The following is a 19,000-nucleotide window of genomic DNA, read 5'->3' as shown; positions in this document are numbered from 1 at the left end:
TTTTTTTAAGTTGGTTTCCATCAAAATATCGATTGGGATTATTGATCATTTGTGATGGATTTTCTTTTGAGAAAGAGAGGGGGAGAGAGAGTGAGAGTGAGAAAAAAAGAACAGAGAAACTTGAATGATAAAATAGTGCATTATTATTAATAAGTTACTGAATAATTAATAGTAGTAGTATATATATATATATATCACAGTAACAGGTGTTATTGTCATTTGTTTTTATTCTCACGTTTCCCACTAACTGTTTAACTCTACTTATTCATGTATGTAAGTGTGTGTATGTGTATGTGTGTGTGTGTATATATATATAGATGTCGGTGTATGCTTATGTTTTGTAAACTTATTACCCTTTCATATTTCTCTTTATTCTCATATCATAGAAACTAATATAGTTTTGTTGTTATGTTATCCATTTAAACTAGTTGACTATAGAATATAAGAAATGGGTTCTTTAAGAAAGAAGAATAGAATGTATCATCTGCTATAAGATTCTTCTAAATATTCATGTTTAATAAGCACATTATAATGAGAAAATTGGATTCAATGAATTGAGTAGAATTTATTCATCGAATGTAATAATCCCCGTGTAAAATAATCAAATGGGAAAAAAACACATACACAACAACAACAACAACATTGACTGACCAGATGGTAATTCACATCAGAGCAAACGAGAGAGGGAGAGAGAGATGGATGGAGAGGGCGTGTGTGAGAGTGAGAGAGAGAGAGAGGTAGAATTGATTATACAATTTACTACAATTCACTAAACATGAAGATAATATTGATTAATAGATATGTTCATTAAAATGAAGTATAGGAATATTCTGTTGGAAAGGAATCGAGAAAAGGATAAGAACGTATAATCAAATTATATCATTATTATAATGCTGAGATTAGAGTCTTACATTCGTAGGATTTAAGACACCAGGTTTCAATACAGTTGGATATTGATTTGAGAAATATTAAAGATAGGAGAGAGTGTGTTGGAGGGCGAAGGAGAGAACTGAACAGTTATTTCATCTAAATTTATTGCATTTATTAGATAATGAACACTCATACATCTCAGTTGAGAGTGAATTTACAATTTTCAGATCCTATGAGCGAATATGATGAGATCAGGCTGACATATAGTGTGATGTGATCCCTATTTTATCTTATCAGTAAACATTCATTTCATTATCAACATGAAACTGTGACGACGGGTCATGGGTGAACTCAAGGAAGCTGTAGGGGGCTCAGAAGGAGCCGAAGATATTCCATCCAATCACCTTTTGGAGGAATATTCTAGAATTCCTACGTGTAGCTTCTCGATTAGACAATGCTAATAACCCCCTGTATGCGGATTGGAGGACTGTAATAATGATTTCGTTCTTACTAAAACCTATAAATACCTGACAATTTTGTACTATAATTGACACTGTCTGGGAATAATATTCTTTACATTAGATTAATTTTACTTCAATATATTCCTACTCTAATCAATATTGTGCATCAAGTTGTGCAGTGGTTGAATATGCATAGTACATTTCTCCTTTACCTCAGATGATGAAGATTCACAACCTCACCAGTTACTTTCCTATGTTCTCCTGGTACCTTGTGTTTAACCTCATCACTAACCACTCTATTGTTCAATTATACATAATGAAGACATCTTGCACATAACAATACTCAAATTTTGTTCACGTAAGTGTATCATCTACCTTCAAATAGCAAATTTTACAATCAAAAAGACAAAAATGTGGGTAATATTGTGGGCGGTATTCATTACGAAATAGGAAAAACTGAGTATATACGTCATCTTATAATAGAACGGATTTATTTCTAGAGTAATGAGAGGTGGAAAGGTGGATTATATTCATTACTAAATGATATTGGTTAGATAACGGCTGGATGTTATTAAACTCTAGATGATTGTTTCTGCCTAGTTACTTTGTAAACATTAGTTTAAAGACCTCTTCGTCACAATCACTTGTGAACAATTTGTATTCAGTTGCCTATAGATTTATTCATGTACAGTGAATGGAGAACTCCAAAAGTTATAGTGAGTTAGTTTGGTTCTCAGTCGACTATCCAACTAACCAATCAAGGTAATAATTAGAATGACCTTTATAGAATTGCTTCGCGTTTATGTAATCCACGATGTTTTCATTGCTCAATAAACATATCTAACGTATCTAACACTTTCAGCCACTTGTTTTTCTTCATTTAGTGAGTGATTTATGAATTTCAGTATGATTTTACTTTGGCTTTACATTTCAAATTCTAACTTTCATTGTATTTGTAATTTTTCATTTTGGGGATTTCAGATATGCTACATCGATTGACTCATTACAGATAACTGAGAATAATTCCAACCACTTCAAATGACATCTTTGATGAAAGTTACACTGTAACGTTTAACAGTAGCTTACTCATTCATAGACTTACTCACATATTGACTCATTAAATGCATAGTACAGTGACCGAAATGGCTAAATATCACACTTCTACTAAGGATTGAAGATATTATGGACAAATGTAGTCGTTGTACTTTTATTGATCTCTATGGCTATAGTTGATTACATCACCAAATCTAAGTGGTATTAAGGATAATTCTTTTCTACGAGGGGTAACAGACATAAGTAAGTAAGTAAGTAAGTAAGTAAGTAAGTAAGTAAGTAAGTAGGTGAGTGTGTGAATAACTTAGTTGTACACGTTAATCATTTTGTATATTTATCAATGGTTCACAATAGTTTAGCACTCAAACAACTTATATTCAAGATACAACCCATTTATCAAGTATACATTGATTTATTTCACTTTGAATCAGATTAATAAAATGATGGCCATTTTTGTTATGAATTGGTTATGTAAATCAAATTGAATTGAGTGAGTTACATGTTAATGACCTATTTGACTACCACTTGAGGTATACATAAAACAGACTTAAGTAAAAGTACAGTTTGGTGAGTAATAAGTCAGTGAAGATTGGAAGAATGAGCAAAATTCAAGTATCATTTGCAACCAGCGCTAGAAATGTTTGTATATCAACAACATAGAGTAAAAATTATAGTTTCGATAATGCGATGGGTAGAAGAAAGTTTATCAAAGTTATGTGATGATATATTTGCGCAATACATTTTGAAATATCTGATCACATCATATACTTGTTAAGACGTTTCTATATGAAAACTAAAAGGTCAACTAGACAGGTTAAAGGTAAGCCGTAACAAAGAAAAAAAAACAAAGTACACGAAAAGAATGTGACTCAGTAGCTAAAAGGATAACGTCATGGCGTTTGGAGAGAAAGATACTGAGTTCGAGTCCGAAGTGGGACGAAACGCATCACCTTGTTTCCACTGCTAATTACTAACCATCTCTTATAATGTGATAACCACTCTGGATAATAAATCAGTATTACCATGGTAGGTTAAGTGTAAGGACAAATTGTTTTTGAACACATAAAGGGGGTTTCAGTTTTCATATAGCTAAGAGTTCAATAAATCTTAGCATACTCCTTTAAAGACTTTTGTATAACATTACAAATGCTGACTTGATGTCAACCTTATGACCAGTCTCAATCAAATGTTCCGCAGTGTAGGATGATGTCTGTCTATCCTGTGATTTTATTTGATCATTGGAATTCATTTGTTTCTGCAGCTATTTTGGTATGTGTTCACCCATTGCAAATCACCATTGCTCCTCCCTATGTACGTGTTTTGCGCAAATATATTATCACATAATTCTGATAAACTTTCGTCTACTCATTGCATTGTCGAGATTTATCAAAGGAACTAATTATTTTAAAAATTATAGTGTTAAACATATCAAATAAGAATTCCTATTTCTATGGATAGTGTATCATAATCAAGTTGAGACCTAACTCTTAATCATCAAATAAAATCTAACCTGAAAGGACTATTCTCAAGATGGTGGCGAAGATTTGTAGCTCAGATGGATGAGATTGATGGAGTTTTGTTCTTTGAGCTGGATAGTTTGGTCGTGATGCTTTCATCGTTTTTCTGAACGGCATCATCAGCATGAACTTCAGGTAGAAGTGAAGTGTTCGAATCTCTCCACATGTGGTTCACAGCTTGTTCTGTACACCTCGATGTTGAACCACATGTGAAAAATTCGAACACTCCACTTTTATCAAACATGCATAAAATACTTCCTAGAAATATTTACAAATAATGAACGTTGTCAAGTGATCAAAATCTTACTTTCAAAACATTAAGGATCAAAATACAAATAAGGTAAATAACAAATCATGTTGAGCAATAGTAGAAGAAAATGGAAATGAATAGGACAATTTCATTTTTGGATGTGTTGGAACGAATGAAAAATTGTCTGTTTTCATCGTTAAGGGGTTCGTGTTAACAATTTGATTACTTAGTCAGTTCGTATCAGTTAGTCAGAAAATTGTCGATTAGGAATTTTAGTAAAATGTAAACTATCTATAGAATCGTACAATTAAGTTATTGGAGTTTTCGAGTGTTTGTATTTGCTAGTTGATGGTAATCGGATTTGCACTTGATTAGTCTGTGTTAGAATCCTTCACCTACATGGGAAATATCATCGATGAACAAGGAGGAATAGATGCAGACGTAAAGGCGAGGATTGGCAAAGCAAGCGCCGCATTCCTTCAACTGAAGAACATATAGAACTCAAAACAACTGTCAACCAATACCAAAGTCAGAATCTTCAATACGAACGTCAAGACAGTTAGTTCTATTGTATGGAGCTGTAACTTGGAGGACTACAACAACCACCATCAAGAAGGTGTAAGTCTTTATAGATAGCTGTCTACGCAAGATACTCAACATCCGTTAGTCGGAGACCATCAGTGACAGCCTTCTGTGAGAGAGAACAAATCAGCTTCCAAATGAGGAGGAACTTAGGAAAAGACGATGGAAATAGATGGGACATGCATTACGGAAGTCATCAAACTATATCACGAGGCAAACCCTAACTTGGAATGTTGAAGAGAAGCGGAAAAGTCGAAGGCCGAAGAACACATTACCTCGAGAAATATATGCAGATATGATTTCTAATCACTATTTCAGTTTCCTGGAACCTTCACTCCCAAACTCTATATATTCGAAACAAAATCTTATGACCTCATTAACTCTAACGAAATCTTTGCTACACTATGTTACATATATTCATCCTTCATCGCCCTCTGTTGTATAAGTATGTCAATATCTGTAATAATGTTGAATTTCAAATATTTTAGGTTGTAAGCAGCTGATGAGAACCTAACGAAATAAAATGAATTCATATTATTCTGCACCAACCTTTGTTCTTGCTCTCTTTAAAATAATAAAGGGAACTATGTGTATGAAAGATATGAAAAGGATGAGTGAAAACTAGAAAGAGTTGGAAAGGATTGCCCAGGACAGGGTTGGATGGAGAGTGCTGATAGTCAGCCTATGTTCCTCCACGAGGAGTAACAGGGGTAAGTAAGGAAGTAATAGATGAGCTACTCATATACAATACTACTTAGTAGGGCGATACTAAGAACGAATAGATCATATGGCTTAGTGAATTAGTTACAACAGTTCAATCCTATTATACTGCTTATTATATATACTCATTTATATAAATAGGGCTACTCAGTATGGTTTATTAAAATTGGACTGCCGAACAATGTACTTGAAACATGTAAAAGTCAATTTATTCATATACGGTTTTGATTTATTTTCAGTGTATAATTTAATACTCATTTATTGCGTTCATCTACTTTCACGCATTGAACCCTATCAGTTTCCTTCTCATTTATAACATTAGCCTAAAGGTAAAAAGGAGATAGTGACTGTGTATCATCAAGTGTGATTAGTTAAATCAATCGCTTAATGGAGTCTTTTTTGTTTAAGGAAATTTAACCAGAAGGAGTTTCGGTTGAATAACTATTTTATAAATGTGAATGGTTGTTTTTGCTTTTTTTAAAAATTCTAACCGGCAAAGTTGAAACATGTTTCAAATATGATGTGTATTATTAAGGATATAGAATGATCGACCTGTTACATTATAAATTAACTATAACGGTAATTTGAAGCAACTCAGTAAATGAAATTTATTGTGATTTTCAAGTAAGAAAGATTAGTTCAGCTAAGTGTTCTCCCCCTCTTTTCGGCGAATTCATTTTCAATGCTGTACAATCGCAAATATATTTATACATATTTCAAATGATCGTGGATGCGCACTGCTGAGGAGTCCCATACTAGGACGAAACGGCCGTCCAGTGCTTCCAGGTTTTCAATGGTGGTCTAGCTTCAACTGACTCATGATTTCAATCTGTGAAAATTTCTACAAATCTCCACAAACCCCTTGTGATGATAATAATAATACCGATAATAAACTTCGGTTAGACATGGTGACAGTGAGGTTAAATAAACAAAGGTATTAAAGAAATTTTAAAACAAGGAAAGTTTAATAATCGTTTGATTGTTAATGGCTTAAGTATTCATCAAAGGATAGATAGGGAAATTGTCGTTGGGAAAGGGTAGCTCAACATGATAAGATAAATGTTGAAATTGCGATAAAATGTAATAAGGATGATCGTGGAAACAAAATGAACCAGTTAGGGGTAGAAAATTTAAGAGGAAGATGGAGAGTGCAGCAAATGGCTGTAAAGGAAGAAGAGTATGAAGAAAGAGACAAATATTTTAATACATTAAGACCATGGTAGAAGAACAGGTTGCACCAGTCTCTTTTGCACATACAATTCTGGTTTTTCCAGATGTACAGCTATTGCTTCGGCAATTCAAAGAAGATGCAGTCTGGTTGTTTCACTGTCATCATGTATAACAAGTTTATTATCAGTATTATTATCATCCTGTATATATATTTTTCAATTGTACAGCTTTGAAAATGAGTTCGCTGAATTGATCTTTCTTATTTAATGTCTAAATGGGTGTATTCTGTTTATTTTCGAGTAAGTTGAATGTATCTTAAAACTCATTCTCTATGTATAAACATGATTTCGAACACTTCGAAGTAATTATCGCATACATTTTTTCTACAATCTTTCTCTTGAATTAGTTTACGATCATTAAAATCTCTTTCAGATATTGTATAATATTCATAAAATAAACTTAATATTATAATAAAGCAGTCATTAACTTACCGGCCATGGATGTATAATTCCAATAGAGTGTACACTGGCTTCTAATAATCCATATGTAATATCTGTATTACCCCAATGACCAGTATATACTTCACCGTACATACAAGGACCATTATAAATTTTTGTATTATTCGATAATATATTAATTACTGTATAAGGTTCAATACAAATACGAAATTCTAATGCACATTCTGCTTTACATATTTCTGTTTCTATTTTTATAGTAGTTATTAATGAAGATGATGATTGTTTAGGACGACCACAACAACTACCATCAATACGTCGATGTGCATGATTATGAAATTCTAGAAATTTTAATGAAAATGTTGCTAAACGATCTAGTTGTTGTTGTTGATGGTGGTGGTGGTGGTGGTTTTGTTGTTGATTCAACTCTGTTGTTGAATAGATCAATTTAATGTAAACTATTAAAGTGATTAAATATTGAATGAAATAAGAAAATTCCATGAATTGAAGAGAAATAAAATATGACCCTAAAATAACTTGAATGGTTATCAAAATGATAAATAATAATTTATCTTTCTTAAAGGAGGAATTCACTTTCATTTTCTTTTTATCCAATCATATTGAAGCAACACCCCTTAGGCTAATTATTTAAGAAATGATAAACATTTAAATGAATTGACCAATCAAAATCTTGTTGAACTGTGATTGGCTATCATTCGACCATATGGCGCAATTCATATTTTATATATAGACAATAAATGAGATGTGTTAATGAATTTTGACATTATGAAATGGTTATTAATTTATTATTTGAAGACTAAAATATCCACTTTTTTATATTGATAAAAGTATTTGTATTCCTCTTTCTGTAGTAATTTAGAAGACTCTCCTGGTTTTTCACATTGTACGAGTACTCCATGTACCTGAATTAATCGTTACTATGGTTGTCAGAAGTAGCATTAGCCTCGTGACTTCCGAAGGAACTCGGCTTCATAACTCTTCTAAATGAAGACCTTCTAACTTCCAGGGCAGAGTTTAAATAGTTTAAAATATTTTTCTTTCTGGTGAGCGTTTTCTTAGCAAGTTAGTTTTCTACGGGATGGGGTCACTAACACCATGTCCAACCCTCCTTCTTTACCCGGGTTTGGGATTGACAATAGCCTCAGACGGAGCTCCAGGCGGAGTTCGTATCTCCCTTTATTCATTGATATTCTTGTAAATTTGATTAGATAAATGAAATGAACAATCTCAGTTGATTGATCACTGGGTGGTGATCAATGTCATGTGTGTCAATTCGTTCTTAGTGCAGATCGAATGCTATCGACCAAGTTGTAATGTGGTCACCAGTCTAGGTGACTCGATACTGATGCTCCCTGGCTGTGAAGCTGGGTGACACGGGATCGAATCCGCCAGAGAGCATCAGTTACCTCAAGATTACAGGTACACCTTGCTGACGAGTGCCAAGTAGCACGAAACTCGGATCCAGGGTATCCTGTCGACTACCTCTAACCACCATTGAAATGAACAATATACTTCGTATTTAACCTTCATGAACATAATTTGAATACCCTGTCAGAACTACATCAGATTTGATCTTATTTTGTCTCATATTATTTACTGTAGTAGTGATTAACATAGTAGAATGCAATTTTCATATGCTTCATTCCATTTTCCAAACTAGTCATCTATATCTTAAGTAAGTATTGAAGCTTTTCAGTGAAGATCGCCCCCAGTTCCTAGTTTTATTTTTCAGAACACTAAAATATTATATCAGTAGAACTATTTCATGTTATTTCACCGCTAGTTTGTATTTGTCTATAAATAAGTGAAGGTGGATACGGACATTATCTAATTTAGTGTTCCTCTCAGTTGATTCACTTTATGTTGCAGATAACATCGAATTTATCAATCTCTACATCTATATCTTTTGATCTGTATAAAACGAGATAATGTTGTGTTGATTTATGAGGGACTATAATTTCAAAGGCTTTTATGATTTCTTAGCGTTTTTCATATATAGCGGTATTATCCGTTTCTCGAATTTTGAGGTTAGTTTTAGATCCTAGTTCAATTACTCAGAGACTTTTTCAACGAAGTTAACGAGTTGGGCCCTTTTAAGGAAAACAAACTGATGATGAGTTTTTTCAATTTCTTATGTCGTGAGAGTTCTGCAATGGTTTTCGACTCTTTTTGAATATCATCTAGACACAACTGTTTCTGTGCTCTGTTGATTTATTAACATTTAGCATTTGATCTTGATGACTTGAATTCCTTTATACTTGTGTGACCAAAGTTTATGTGTTTGTTCCTTTAAATAAAGCATACAACGATGGAAGTACTTCATGATTCCTGTTCTTATGTAGATTCAATACAGTCGAAGATGTTGCTAATCAACTTATGAGTGTCCGCATTTGTTTATTCATCTTAAAAATTATAGTTTACAATAACATTTGACAAGTTTCTGATGAGCAATTATTAACAATGAAATTGTTCTTGTGATTATTTAAAATTATGATAGACAAACGTGCTAAATATATCTTACAGTGTAAATCACAAATGGCTATTTCAGAGTACAACTGAGCTACTAATATATTTGTCAGTAATAAAAAGTGAATAAAAGAAATATGTTTGAGTAGGTAAAAGAAAAAGTCAACTCAATCCATTTTTTTAGAGATTTAGATTATGTCAGGTACGAGTAAGATTTTGATCACATACTTCTCATATTTTGTTAGTGAATAAAGTCAAGAAGAGAAATAGTAGGGGAACATGGTTACTCAATTTGGTTAAAATATGACTCAAAATTTATAGAGACGAAAGATACAGGTATAGCTATCATGCACAAATGCTTATGGTCACACATATAAATGGGATGATAATAGCTGAAAACATCGGAATAAACTAATCATCTAATGATGGTGATAAATCGCGCAAGTATATAGTGAGATACAGACTAATAAACTGTGATCTTACCCGATACTGCTTGGGCTAATTAACTATTGACTAGTCCTCAAAAGTCTTCCCCTCATGAATCCCAAGTACTACATTACAATCTTCACTTTGAAAAATAGATTATTTGTTAAATTATGTGGTTGTTTACAGAACTGTATTTCACCATGATGTTATAGAAGTATTTGGATAACATGTTAGAACTTTTAACGAATTCGAGATTAGTCCAATCAAGATGAAGAAAGATGTGATTATTCACTATCCATATTTCTTTGGAATTTTGTAGAGATAATCGATTATTCAACTGATGTATATCATCTTATTGGTTATTAGAAGCTATTCAGAGAAACTGTCGATGTCTCCTTACAGAATGCATCGTCAGAAATAGCATAAAAATGTCATAGTCAGATGAATTTCCTATCCAGATCCATTTGTTCATATCAGTGACATGGTAAGTTATTCAAAGTCACAACAGTCATCACTGTCTTTATCAAGTCAGTTATGCCTTTTTATACCATTTGATTTACGTGATATTTAAGCTTCGAGGTTAGAAAAATGCTCTGACAAATACAAACTACTTTAATACTTGTTAGTAACACAATGTAATTTAAAAACTTTGTGATTTTAGGAATCGTATAAACTGGATTGTTCTACTCAAGACAGCGGATTATCGATTGTTAGTTGATTTGAAAACAGCCTAATCTGAAATCGATAGGGCGATAATGAATCATAGACAGCTCCAAAGTTTTTCACTATCATTGAACGCAAGTTGTTTATTGTCAGTCGCTGTTCCACAATAAAATTAATAAGGAAAAGTGTAGCGGTATATAAATCATCAACATCGAAATCTCTGTAAGTCTTCGACATTTCATGCTGACCGCATTAGTTTTATTGGACTCACCTATCTGAAGGCACTCGTTTACGCATCCTCACCAGATCACGAATGGGTATGCCGTGCGACACATCCTACAACCGCTAACCAGCTTAGATTACTTATCGGTCTATCGAGGTTTTATCAGATATATCTTCGAACCTCTTCACTTCTGACTTCTGATTTGACTGGCTTGGTATAATCCGATTATAAAAGGTGAAGCTGGTTAAAGCGTTGTCAAACTCTGATTACTTGTGATATCTTTAGTGGTGAGCTTGACGTGATCTGGTACACCAATTCGTGAACTGTGAGTCTGTTCCTTGGTGGGACTTTGTATATCATTTTTTAAAAATCTAATTTTTACATATTGTAATATTGTTCTAGTATTTTCGGATACCTTTTCATCGTTCATTACTATACTTTATACTCATTATGACAGAACGGATCCCTAAATTATTTAAGATCAAAACTATTTTGCCACCTTCATTTCAGCTGATACGATTTTGGCGTGACAACATCGGAGCGGGTTCTGCTATGCGGAAGATGAATTCCATGGATACGGCGTGACAGACCGACGTGTACAGTTCTTCGCGGTGGCGAAAGAACCACTGCGCGGATTCGACTGGTACGTCACACCTAATATGTTTACTAGTGATGTTTCAGAACCTTATGAAACTCAAACGGCCATTCTTGAACATGAACGTATGACCGACCGACAGAGGTTGGACCAACTTTTCAACAACATTGGTCTACAACATGGCTCAGCAACAGAAATATTACCAGGGATGTGAGGGGTCATTGGTCATTGGGTTTTTGACGAAGGCCTTTTTAGACAACTGTTCTTGTTTAAACTTCCCCCAACAGGTGCAGACAGTGCTTATTTCATTTCGGAATAACGCTGTAGATGAGCTGGCTGCATCTGTATATCGGATTCTGGAGATCACCAGACTCTGGCACGTTATCTGAAAATTCGTCATGACCAAAGGCTCTCCAAAACCATTTGAAGGAGTTCTTCATGAAATCGATCTGTCTCCAAATCTCGAGGAACAGATACACCTGATTGGCGATGCTACTATAATCGTTATGGTAAGTCCTCTCGAAGTTGCAGAAAAACCTGAAATTTTCCGAGTTCTAAACAGACTGACATCAAAAACGTTTCGGGCAACATTCCAGCCGGCATGCATTGAGGACGACTGTAGCCGGCGAATATAGCCATCTGTTATACATCACTGATATGAATGTGAAAGTTCGCTACCTCGTCAACAGTGGCGCAGAAGTTAGCATTCTTTCATCAAATTCTAACGACCGGCTTCACAAATCGGTTTTAAACTTACAGACGGTAAAGTGGAAACCGATCGCCACATATGATAAGCGATATGTTAACCCTAACGTGGGTTTACGCAGACCCGTTCACTGGACCTTCGTTGTTTCGGACGTTTTTATGCAAATCATTTCAAGACGTGCCACAACACCATAATCTACCAATCGAAAGGCGCAAACGGTGGTTAGTGGACGGAAATACTAAAATAAGAAGTGCTGCACAAATTTTCTAGAGATTTATCGATCACGTTTATTGAGGACACAACTTCGTACATGCGTATTTTGATGAATACTTAATCGCAAGTCCGAACAAAGAATTTCATCTCCAGCATATGGACCCCGTTTTCGAACGACTGTGAAAGTATGGCATTGTTGTAAAAATTCAGAAATGCCAAATCGGAACTGACTCCCTAGATTTCCTTGAACACACTGTTGATGCTCAAGGCATCCGACCTCTGAGAAGCAAAGTGGCGGCACAACCAAGAAACTACGCACGTTTAACGGCCTCGTAAGTTTCTATGGGCGGTTCATACCAAACTGCACGTCTCTCGTGAGACCTTTAACTGAACAACTTCGTGGAAATGCGAAATCCATCAGTTTGGACGAGAATAGCATCTCCACAACTGAGGAGCTTATCGCCAAAGCAACTTTTCCGTATTTTTCTCTGCGTGACCGAGTATAGCAACACCTCTCGCTTATTTAGCCTTTGTTGTCCAGCTTGGGTGTAATGGGTTTCACTGATCCTCAGTACTGCCAGATTGTATCTCCTCATTTCCGTTGCTATTTGACTGGTCTTCCTAGTCTCCCACATTGTTCGAACGTTCCATGTACCTATAAACATTGTTGCTCTGGTTGCAAGAGGGGCATCGGCCTCGTTGTTTCCGAAGGAACTCGGCTTTCACCATGAGGCGTCATAGTTCTTCTAAATGAAGACATTCTAACTTCCAGGTCAGAGTTTAAATGGTTTGAATGATTTTTTCTGGTTGGGTTTTTAGCGAGTTAGTTTTCTATGGGATGGGGTCGCTAACCCATACCCAACTCTCCTCGTTTACTCGGGCTTGGGACCGGCAGTAACTCTAGAAGAGCTACAAGAGGAGTTGAAGGTGTCCACAAATCTATCGACTTGATCATTCGATTGTGGTTAGTATGGAAACGAACAAACATATTTGACTCCAGATATGCTGCAGAAATCTGAGAAAATGGGAAAAGTAAACTGGGTGCCGTACCTTGGAATGGGCCAGCAAAGTCAATATGTATACACGATCAGGGATGTTTTGGAGATGTCTTCGGCATATAGAAGGAACCAGGGCACTTTGAACATATCATTAGGAAAAGATGTGTAAGATTTCGAAATCTTATGAGAGCGTGCATTATTGGAGACATTTGATCTGAAATCATTATAAGAACACATTATATTGGATGTATTTGATTCAGAAATATCACGGAAACATGTTACATCATAAACATTTGATTCATAAATATCATGAGGAGGTAGATAGATTCAGAGGAGGGCATGCGAGAATATACCTCGTTTAATGAACTGTTCAATTTAGTAATCTTATCAATCCAGTATGATTCTGATAGATCTAAATCATATCTATTTTTCAGATAATAAACGTCAGTGAACCTATGTTTCTTGAATTGTTAGCCTTATTATATCAACTGAAGCATTTTGAGCAACATGTTCTGTTGGTCGGATGCGCGGTCACCCTATGTGTTCTTGGAAATCCATGTACTATCGAAATCCGTATTCAATTGAAGTCGTAGAGGTTTTTCTTTCATTAATAAATTTACATACTTCCGTTTGCTCGGAAGTTCAACTTTGAAGGTTGCAACGTGACTCTGTGGATGTCGCTTGGTACTTCCACTATGAAATTTAGTCTAGCGTTTATTGGATAAGCAGTGGCCTTCTTTATGACCAATGCGATGACATTCGCGGCATTTGTGGTTCTTGAGCGGGCATATTTTCACAAAATGCCATGCCCCACAAAACCAACAAGGTGAAGGAGGTTTGACAGAATGTTTGGTGCGCTTGTAGTGCTTCGTACGGACCATTTATAGGATCTGAGCTCATTTATTGAACAGAAATCGGAAGATTTAACCTTCTGTTGCACAATAGCGGTATCATATTTGAGATTAAACAACCGCTGGCATTCAGTTGTGACCAATTGTGCGGTCATTAAATTAAACTAAATAACGTGTGTCAGGACCAAGTTTTTGCTCGTTCCCGTTATTGAAGTACGAACTATCGATCTACTTGCAAATTACGAACCCAAATCGACAACAGAACCAAAACCCCAATTCAAATACCAAATTTATTCGCAATTCACAAATAGTCGACCCAAATGTCGTTCTAACAACAATAATTATAACAATTACAAAACGAACCTTCAATTTTGTAGGTTCCCGGAGCAAAAACTCCCAAATACCAAACCAATGACAAAAATAAACCAAAATGTCCGAAAAGAATGATATAAACAAACAAGTTCAAGAGTCGAGTAAGACAAACATATACAAAAAACACAGTAAAAATTATGAATATACAATATGAATGTTGTAATCAGCTAAATGTCTTTAGTTCTCCTGTAACAACGTCCCCAAATATCGCTTCCTTAGTTTGTCAAAGCTTATTGTTTCTCTGTTCACACCGATTATTTTATTCTATCCGACATCACTTCAAAATTTACCACTAAACACATGAGATGATGATATGTTTGTATCAGTTGGATAGAAAAAATGATAGCTTTTTCGTGTCATACTTTGTTTCAAAAACTTGTAACACTTCAAATTGAATTTACATTCAGAACAAGACCTAATTCCTTGTCAATTAGCTCGTTACCCTTAAATTGACTTAAATTCACATAGGATTATTTCCCGTGGAGAATATAAGGTAACTATGAATAATCGGAAAGGTGAAAGGACCTCGTTTTTATGAATAATAGGAAACTACTACTTTTAATACTTGAGTACTTCTGTAGTATTTGATCAATGTTCGTGAAGTATCTCCTGAATATGTATTAATACCACTTTAATGTTGATAAGTACAATTCGTCTGTATTCGGAAGGGAATTCATATAGGTGTTTTGTTGCTTTAACCAAGGTTTATTTTCAGAACAGATGTTTTCATAACCTGTTCTGAATAATTAGTCAATAGACACAGACTGAACTGCAACTAATCACTGAAATATTTAATTTTCAGTATTATCCACAGCGTGCACCAACTTCCTCAATATGAAACTAATCGGTTCACTTATTAAAACGATTGTGCATATTGTTGGTACAAGTGTTGTTGACTATCCGATCACTGGTGGTTGCCAATGCGAAGGACAAGGTATGCCATTTGACCAGTTCATCATGAATGTATGAGTTTGCCTGCACCTATGCAGCTAGATAATACATGGGCTTTTTCTTGAGAAGTGTAGTGGCACTGAGCTCTATCCACACAATCCTCAAGGCTGAACACAAGATAAATGGGAAAATAGACATTCAACATTTACCGCGGAGAAAAACCGAACGACGAATAAGACGAGAAGAATGAATTGAATGAATTCGAACTAACCGAATGGCATGGCTCATCTTCGCAGACGTGGTTGCTCAGTACGACTTGCTTTTACTCATATTGAATATATTGTTCTGTAGTGACCTACTTTTATCAAGAGAACGCGACTGGTTTAATGGAAACAATTATTATTATAACCAATTGCACCAGTGATTGTCTTACTTGTTTGTTTGACTGTACTGAAGACATTCTTCCTTCCGTCGATTGTGACCTTGCAAGCGCTTACGTTCGCTCGGTGATTCCGCTCGTACTCTTTTGGCACGATCTTGGTATTCTTTCGATACCACGAGATCACCAAGAAATATATCTCGCTACAACCTACAATCGCCTTCTGATATCTGGTACGCGACCATCGTGTAGTGGTAATCATAGTCAACCGCGACTCGAACCCACACTATCTCCAGTTCTATTCCCAGTCTGAATGTGTTCTTTACCGTTTATTGGTAATCGTTACGATACGGTGAGTCAGTGTAGACAATGACGTGACTTTTACGTAAGATCTTATAGATTACGCAGTTTCATCATCACAAATCTGCAACTTTAGGATTAGATCTATTATTAGAGCTGTACCAATATTATAGTAGACCATAATTCTACAGAAGTATCATTTAATGTATAAGTGAACAATGGTCAGTTCTGCTTGATAGATTATATTATAAAATTTAAAGTCATCTATTCCGCAACATGCATTTGACTATGACCTTGAAGTATCACACTGAGTGTTGCAGATCATTCATAAAACCGAGTTATGTCTAACGACAGATGTATACAAATACCCCCTTTAAATTCTGTAGTTATTAAATAGATACAGTCAGACTTATCCGTCTGAAGGCGGTTCGTAATGTTGATTTCACTGTCATGAGGTTAATCGCCTCATTGTTCTGTATTTTCCTTTGTATACTACGTTCATAAATGTGTTTACAGGGTAATACTCCCCACATATATTTGGATAACATGTTGTCTTGTCCATAATATGAACACACGAATATATTCCAATAACATCCTGTCGCTTGATCTGATCAGCACTGATCAATTCTAATTTTCGTGAACATTATCAGCATTTGCCTAGTTGTAAAATCACATCAAAATTCTCCAAATTTCCTACCATTTCAAGTCGATCTGACAACCTAATTCTTTACTCATTAAGACAAACTGCATAACATGATGAATTGCAGAAGTTACAGGCGACCTGTTTGAATATATGGCTACCTGTTCCCGCCATCTGGATATTTCAACACTTTGCCTGTTTTCTTGTTTGCTTTAACCCATCATTATGCCCGTTAGTTGCATAACGTATTCAGGAATGTTAATGAAATGTTTCTGACATTTTGCAGTACAATCACAGACATCGTGCTTGCTTGCAATATGAGTCAAAAAGAATGTTATTTATTCAAACGTCGGTTCCTGAACTGCTAACATCTAACTGTTAACCACTCAATATTTATCTTAAGGATCGATCAAGCAATAAGAAAAGGAAACTTGTTGAAATAATTTATGCTGAGAATTCTATTTTGTACCAGAAATATTGTATTGAAAGGAGAGCCAATAATAATAACTGAATGAAGAATCAAGGTAGAAAACCAATTCATTATTCAGTTCAAACTTCCAGAGTGTCTTTGTAAACTTTAGGCGCCACACTCTAAATATTTCATTTGTGCGTCATGCATCAGTTGTTATTTACATTCTTCATGATTCCCACAATTATGTTTGTATTCCAATTCCAAATCAGAATTATCACACATATTCAGTAAATTACAACTGCATTGATTCCTTTCATCAGCACATTCAATCCCAATCAAGATTGACAAGAGCATTCACGGAGTATCACGGAGTATCATGACAAGAATGTGTTTCAGTTATCCGATTGTAGAATTCCGGGAGAGAATTTCAATCGGTTTCATTTAGAATATGTGCAAATCGTGTGATTTACATTGATCTAATCATTGTGTCACCAGTTATTAATATTTGATGGATTGACGCTTATAGTGGAATCCAGGATTCGTGTCCCATTCTATTTTGGATTCACCAACCGGAGGAATTTACGTTAGTATTGATTTATTCACTGAGACCAGAACCTAGTATCATTTACTACGAGTCTACAACACGTTAATTGTTGAAGCATTGAGTTCAGTTAGTCAGTAACTTGTTTGTTGGGTATGAAGAATCCATTAATTCTTAGTAATTTATGATACAACGATCATATGGAGGCAGTGCTCACAGAATGCCAACTCGGTAACCAACTAATGTGAACAGAGAAACTAGAAGCTTTGACAAACTACGGCAGCTATTTTTCAGGACGGCGTTTCATTTAATTCAGAGCTTGTAAAACATTAACATTTAGTTTTGTCCTCAGTCTTTTCTACGGATCATAAGCTATTATTTGATGTATGATTCACTGCCATAACCCTTATAGTTCGAAAACTATTGTAATTTAGACGTATTATCTTGTAATCTATTTTCTACGCTAATCCCTAGTTTTGGACATAATTGTATTTTTCTAATTATTGTACGTTGTGGTCGGGTAATTCATGTTATTCATGTATCTTTTTACACTGATCTGAAATCAGGAACTCTGGAACCAGATTGGAATTGAGAATAAATCGAGTAGTGCCTTCTCTCACTCGCGTGCTTGTCAGTCAATCAGGTGATAGAAGAGTTTTCGTCTCTCTCCCTCACTTCGAACTCACGCGTATTAGCCCCAAGGTTAATCCGGTCAGCCTATTGCGTTGAGGATGTCACAGGTAATCAGTGTTTGACAACGCTTTTACCAGTAACACCCTCTAATATAATTCGTTCCCATCCAGAGAAATCAAAAGACAGAGTCGAGGAGATCGGGAGAGCGTATTTGGCGATAACCAATATATCGGAATTCTCTGATCTAATCTGGCTAGCGATTGCGGTTGATGTTGTGCACGGCGTTACCACACGTGATCTGGTGCGGATGCCTGACCGAGCGCCTTCAGCTAGATGAGTCCACTAAAACATATGGTCAGCATCCAATGTCGAAAACTTAGTGCTATTTATTTTGGGGATTTATTTACCGCTACAGCGTCAAGGTCTTAATCTACATTAGCCGAGTTATCATCAGCACCAAAAGTGGGTAGACAAATCAAGGACGTAATATTAACACTGATAAACATTCAGTCTCTAGTATCAACAATGGGTTAACTAGAACCATAAGTGTCAGTGATATAAACACTTGACTGGTGGAGCAAAATGGTGGCTT

General features: G+C 35.3%; 1 protein-coding gene across 1 annotated transcript; it reads right to left on the bottom strand.

The window, feature by feature from the left end:
* Window positions 1-45: 45 nt before the first annotated feature.
* Window positions 46-7,678, bottom strand: MS3_00010714 (uncharacterized protein; the record flags this gene model as incomplete). Its single annotated transcript, XM_035729564.2, has 2 exons — window positions 46-63; window positions 7,115-7,678. 2 exons carry the CDS (start codon window positions 7,676-7,678, stop codon window positions 46-48), a joined length of 582 nt encoding a protein of 193 aa, XP_035586665.2.
* Window positions 7,679-19,000: the final 11,322 nt, after the last annotated feature.

Source organism: Schistosoma haematobium, chromosome 2, assembly GCF_000699445.3.
Source record: "Schistosoma haematobium chromosome 2, whole genome shotgun sequence".
In the NCBI taxonomy this organism is placed as follows: domain Eukaryota; kingdom Metazoa; phylum Platyhelminthes; class Trematoda; order Strigeidida; family Schistosomatidae; genus Schistosoma; species Schistosoma haematobium.
The sequence above is the reverse complement of the archived record's forward strand: the minus strand, read 5'-3'. Positions and strand labels throughout refer to the sequence as shown.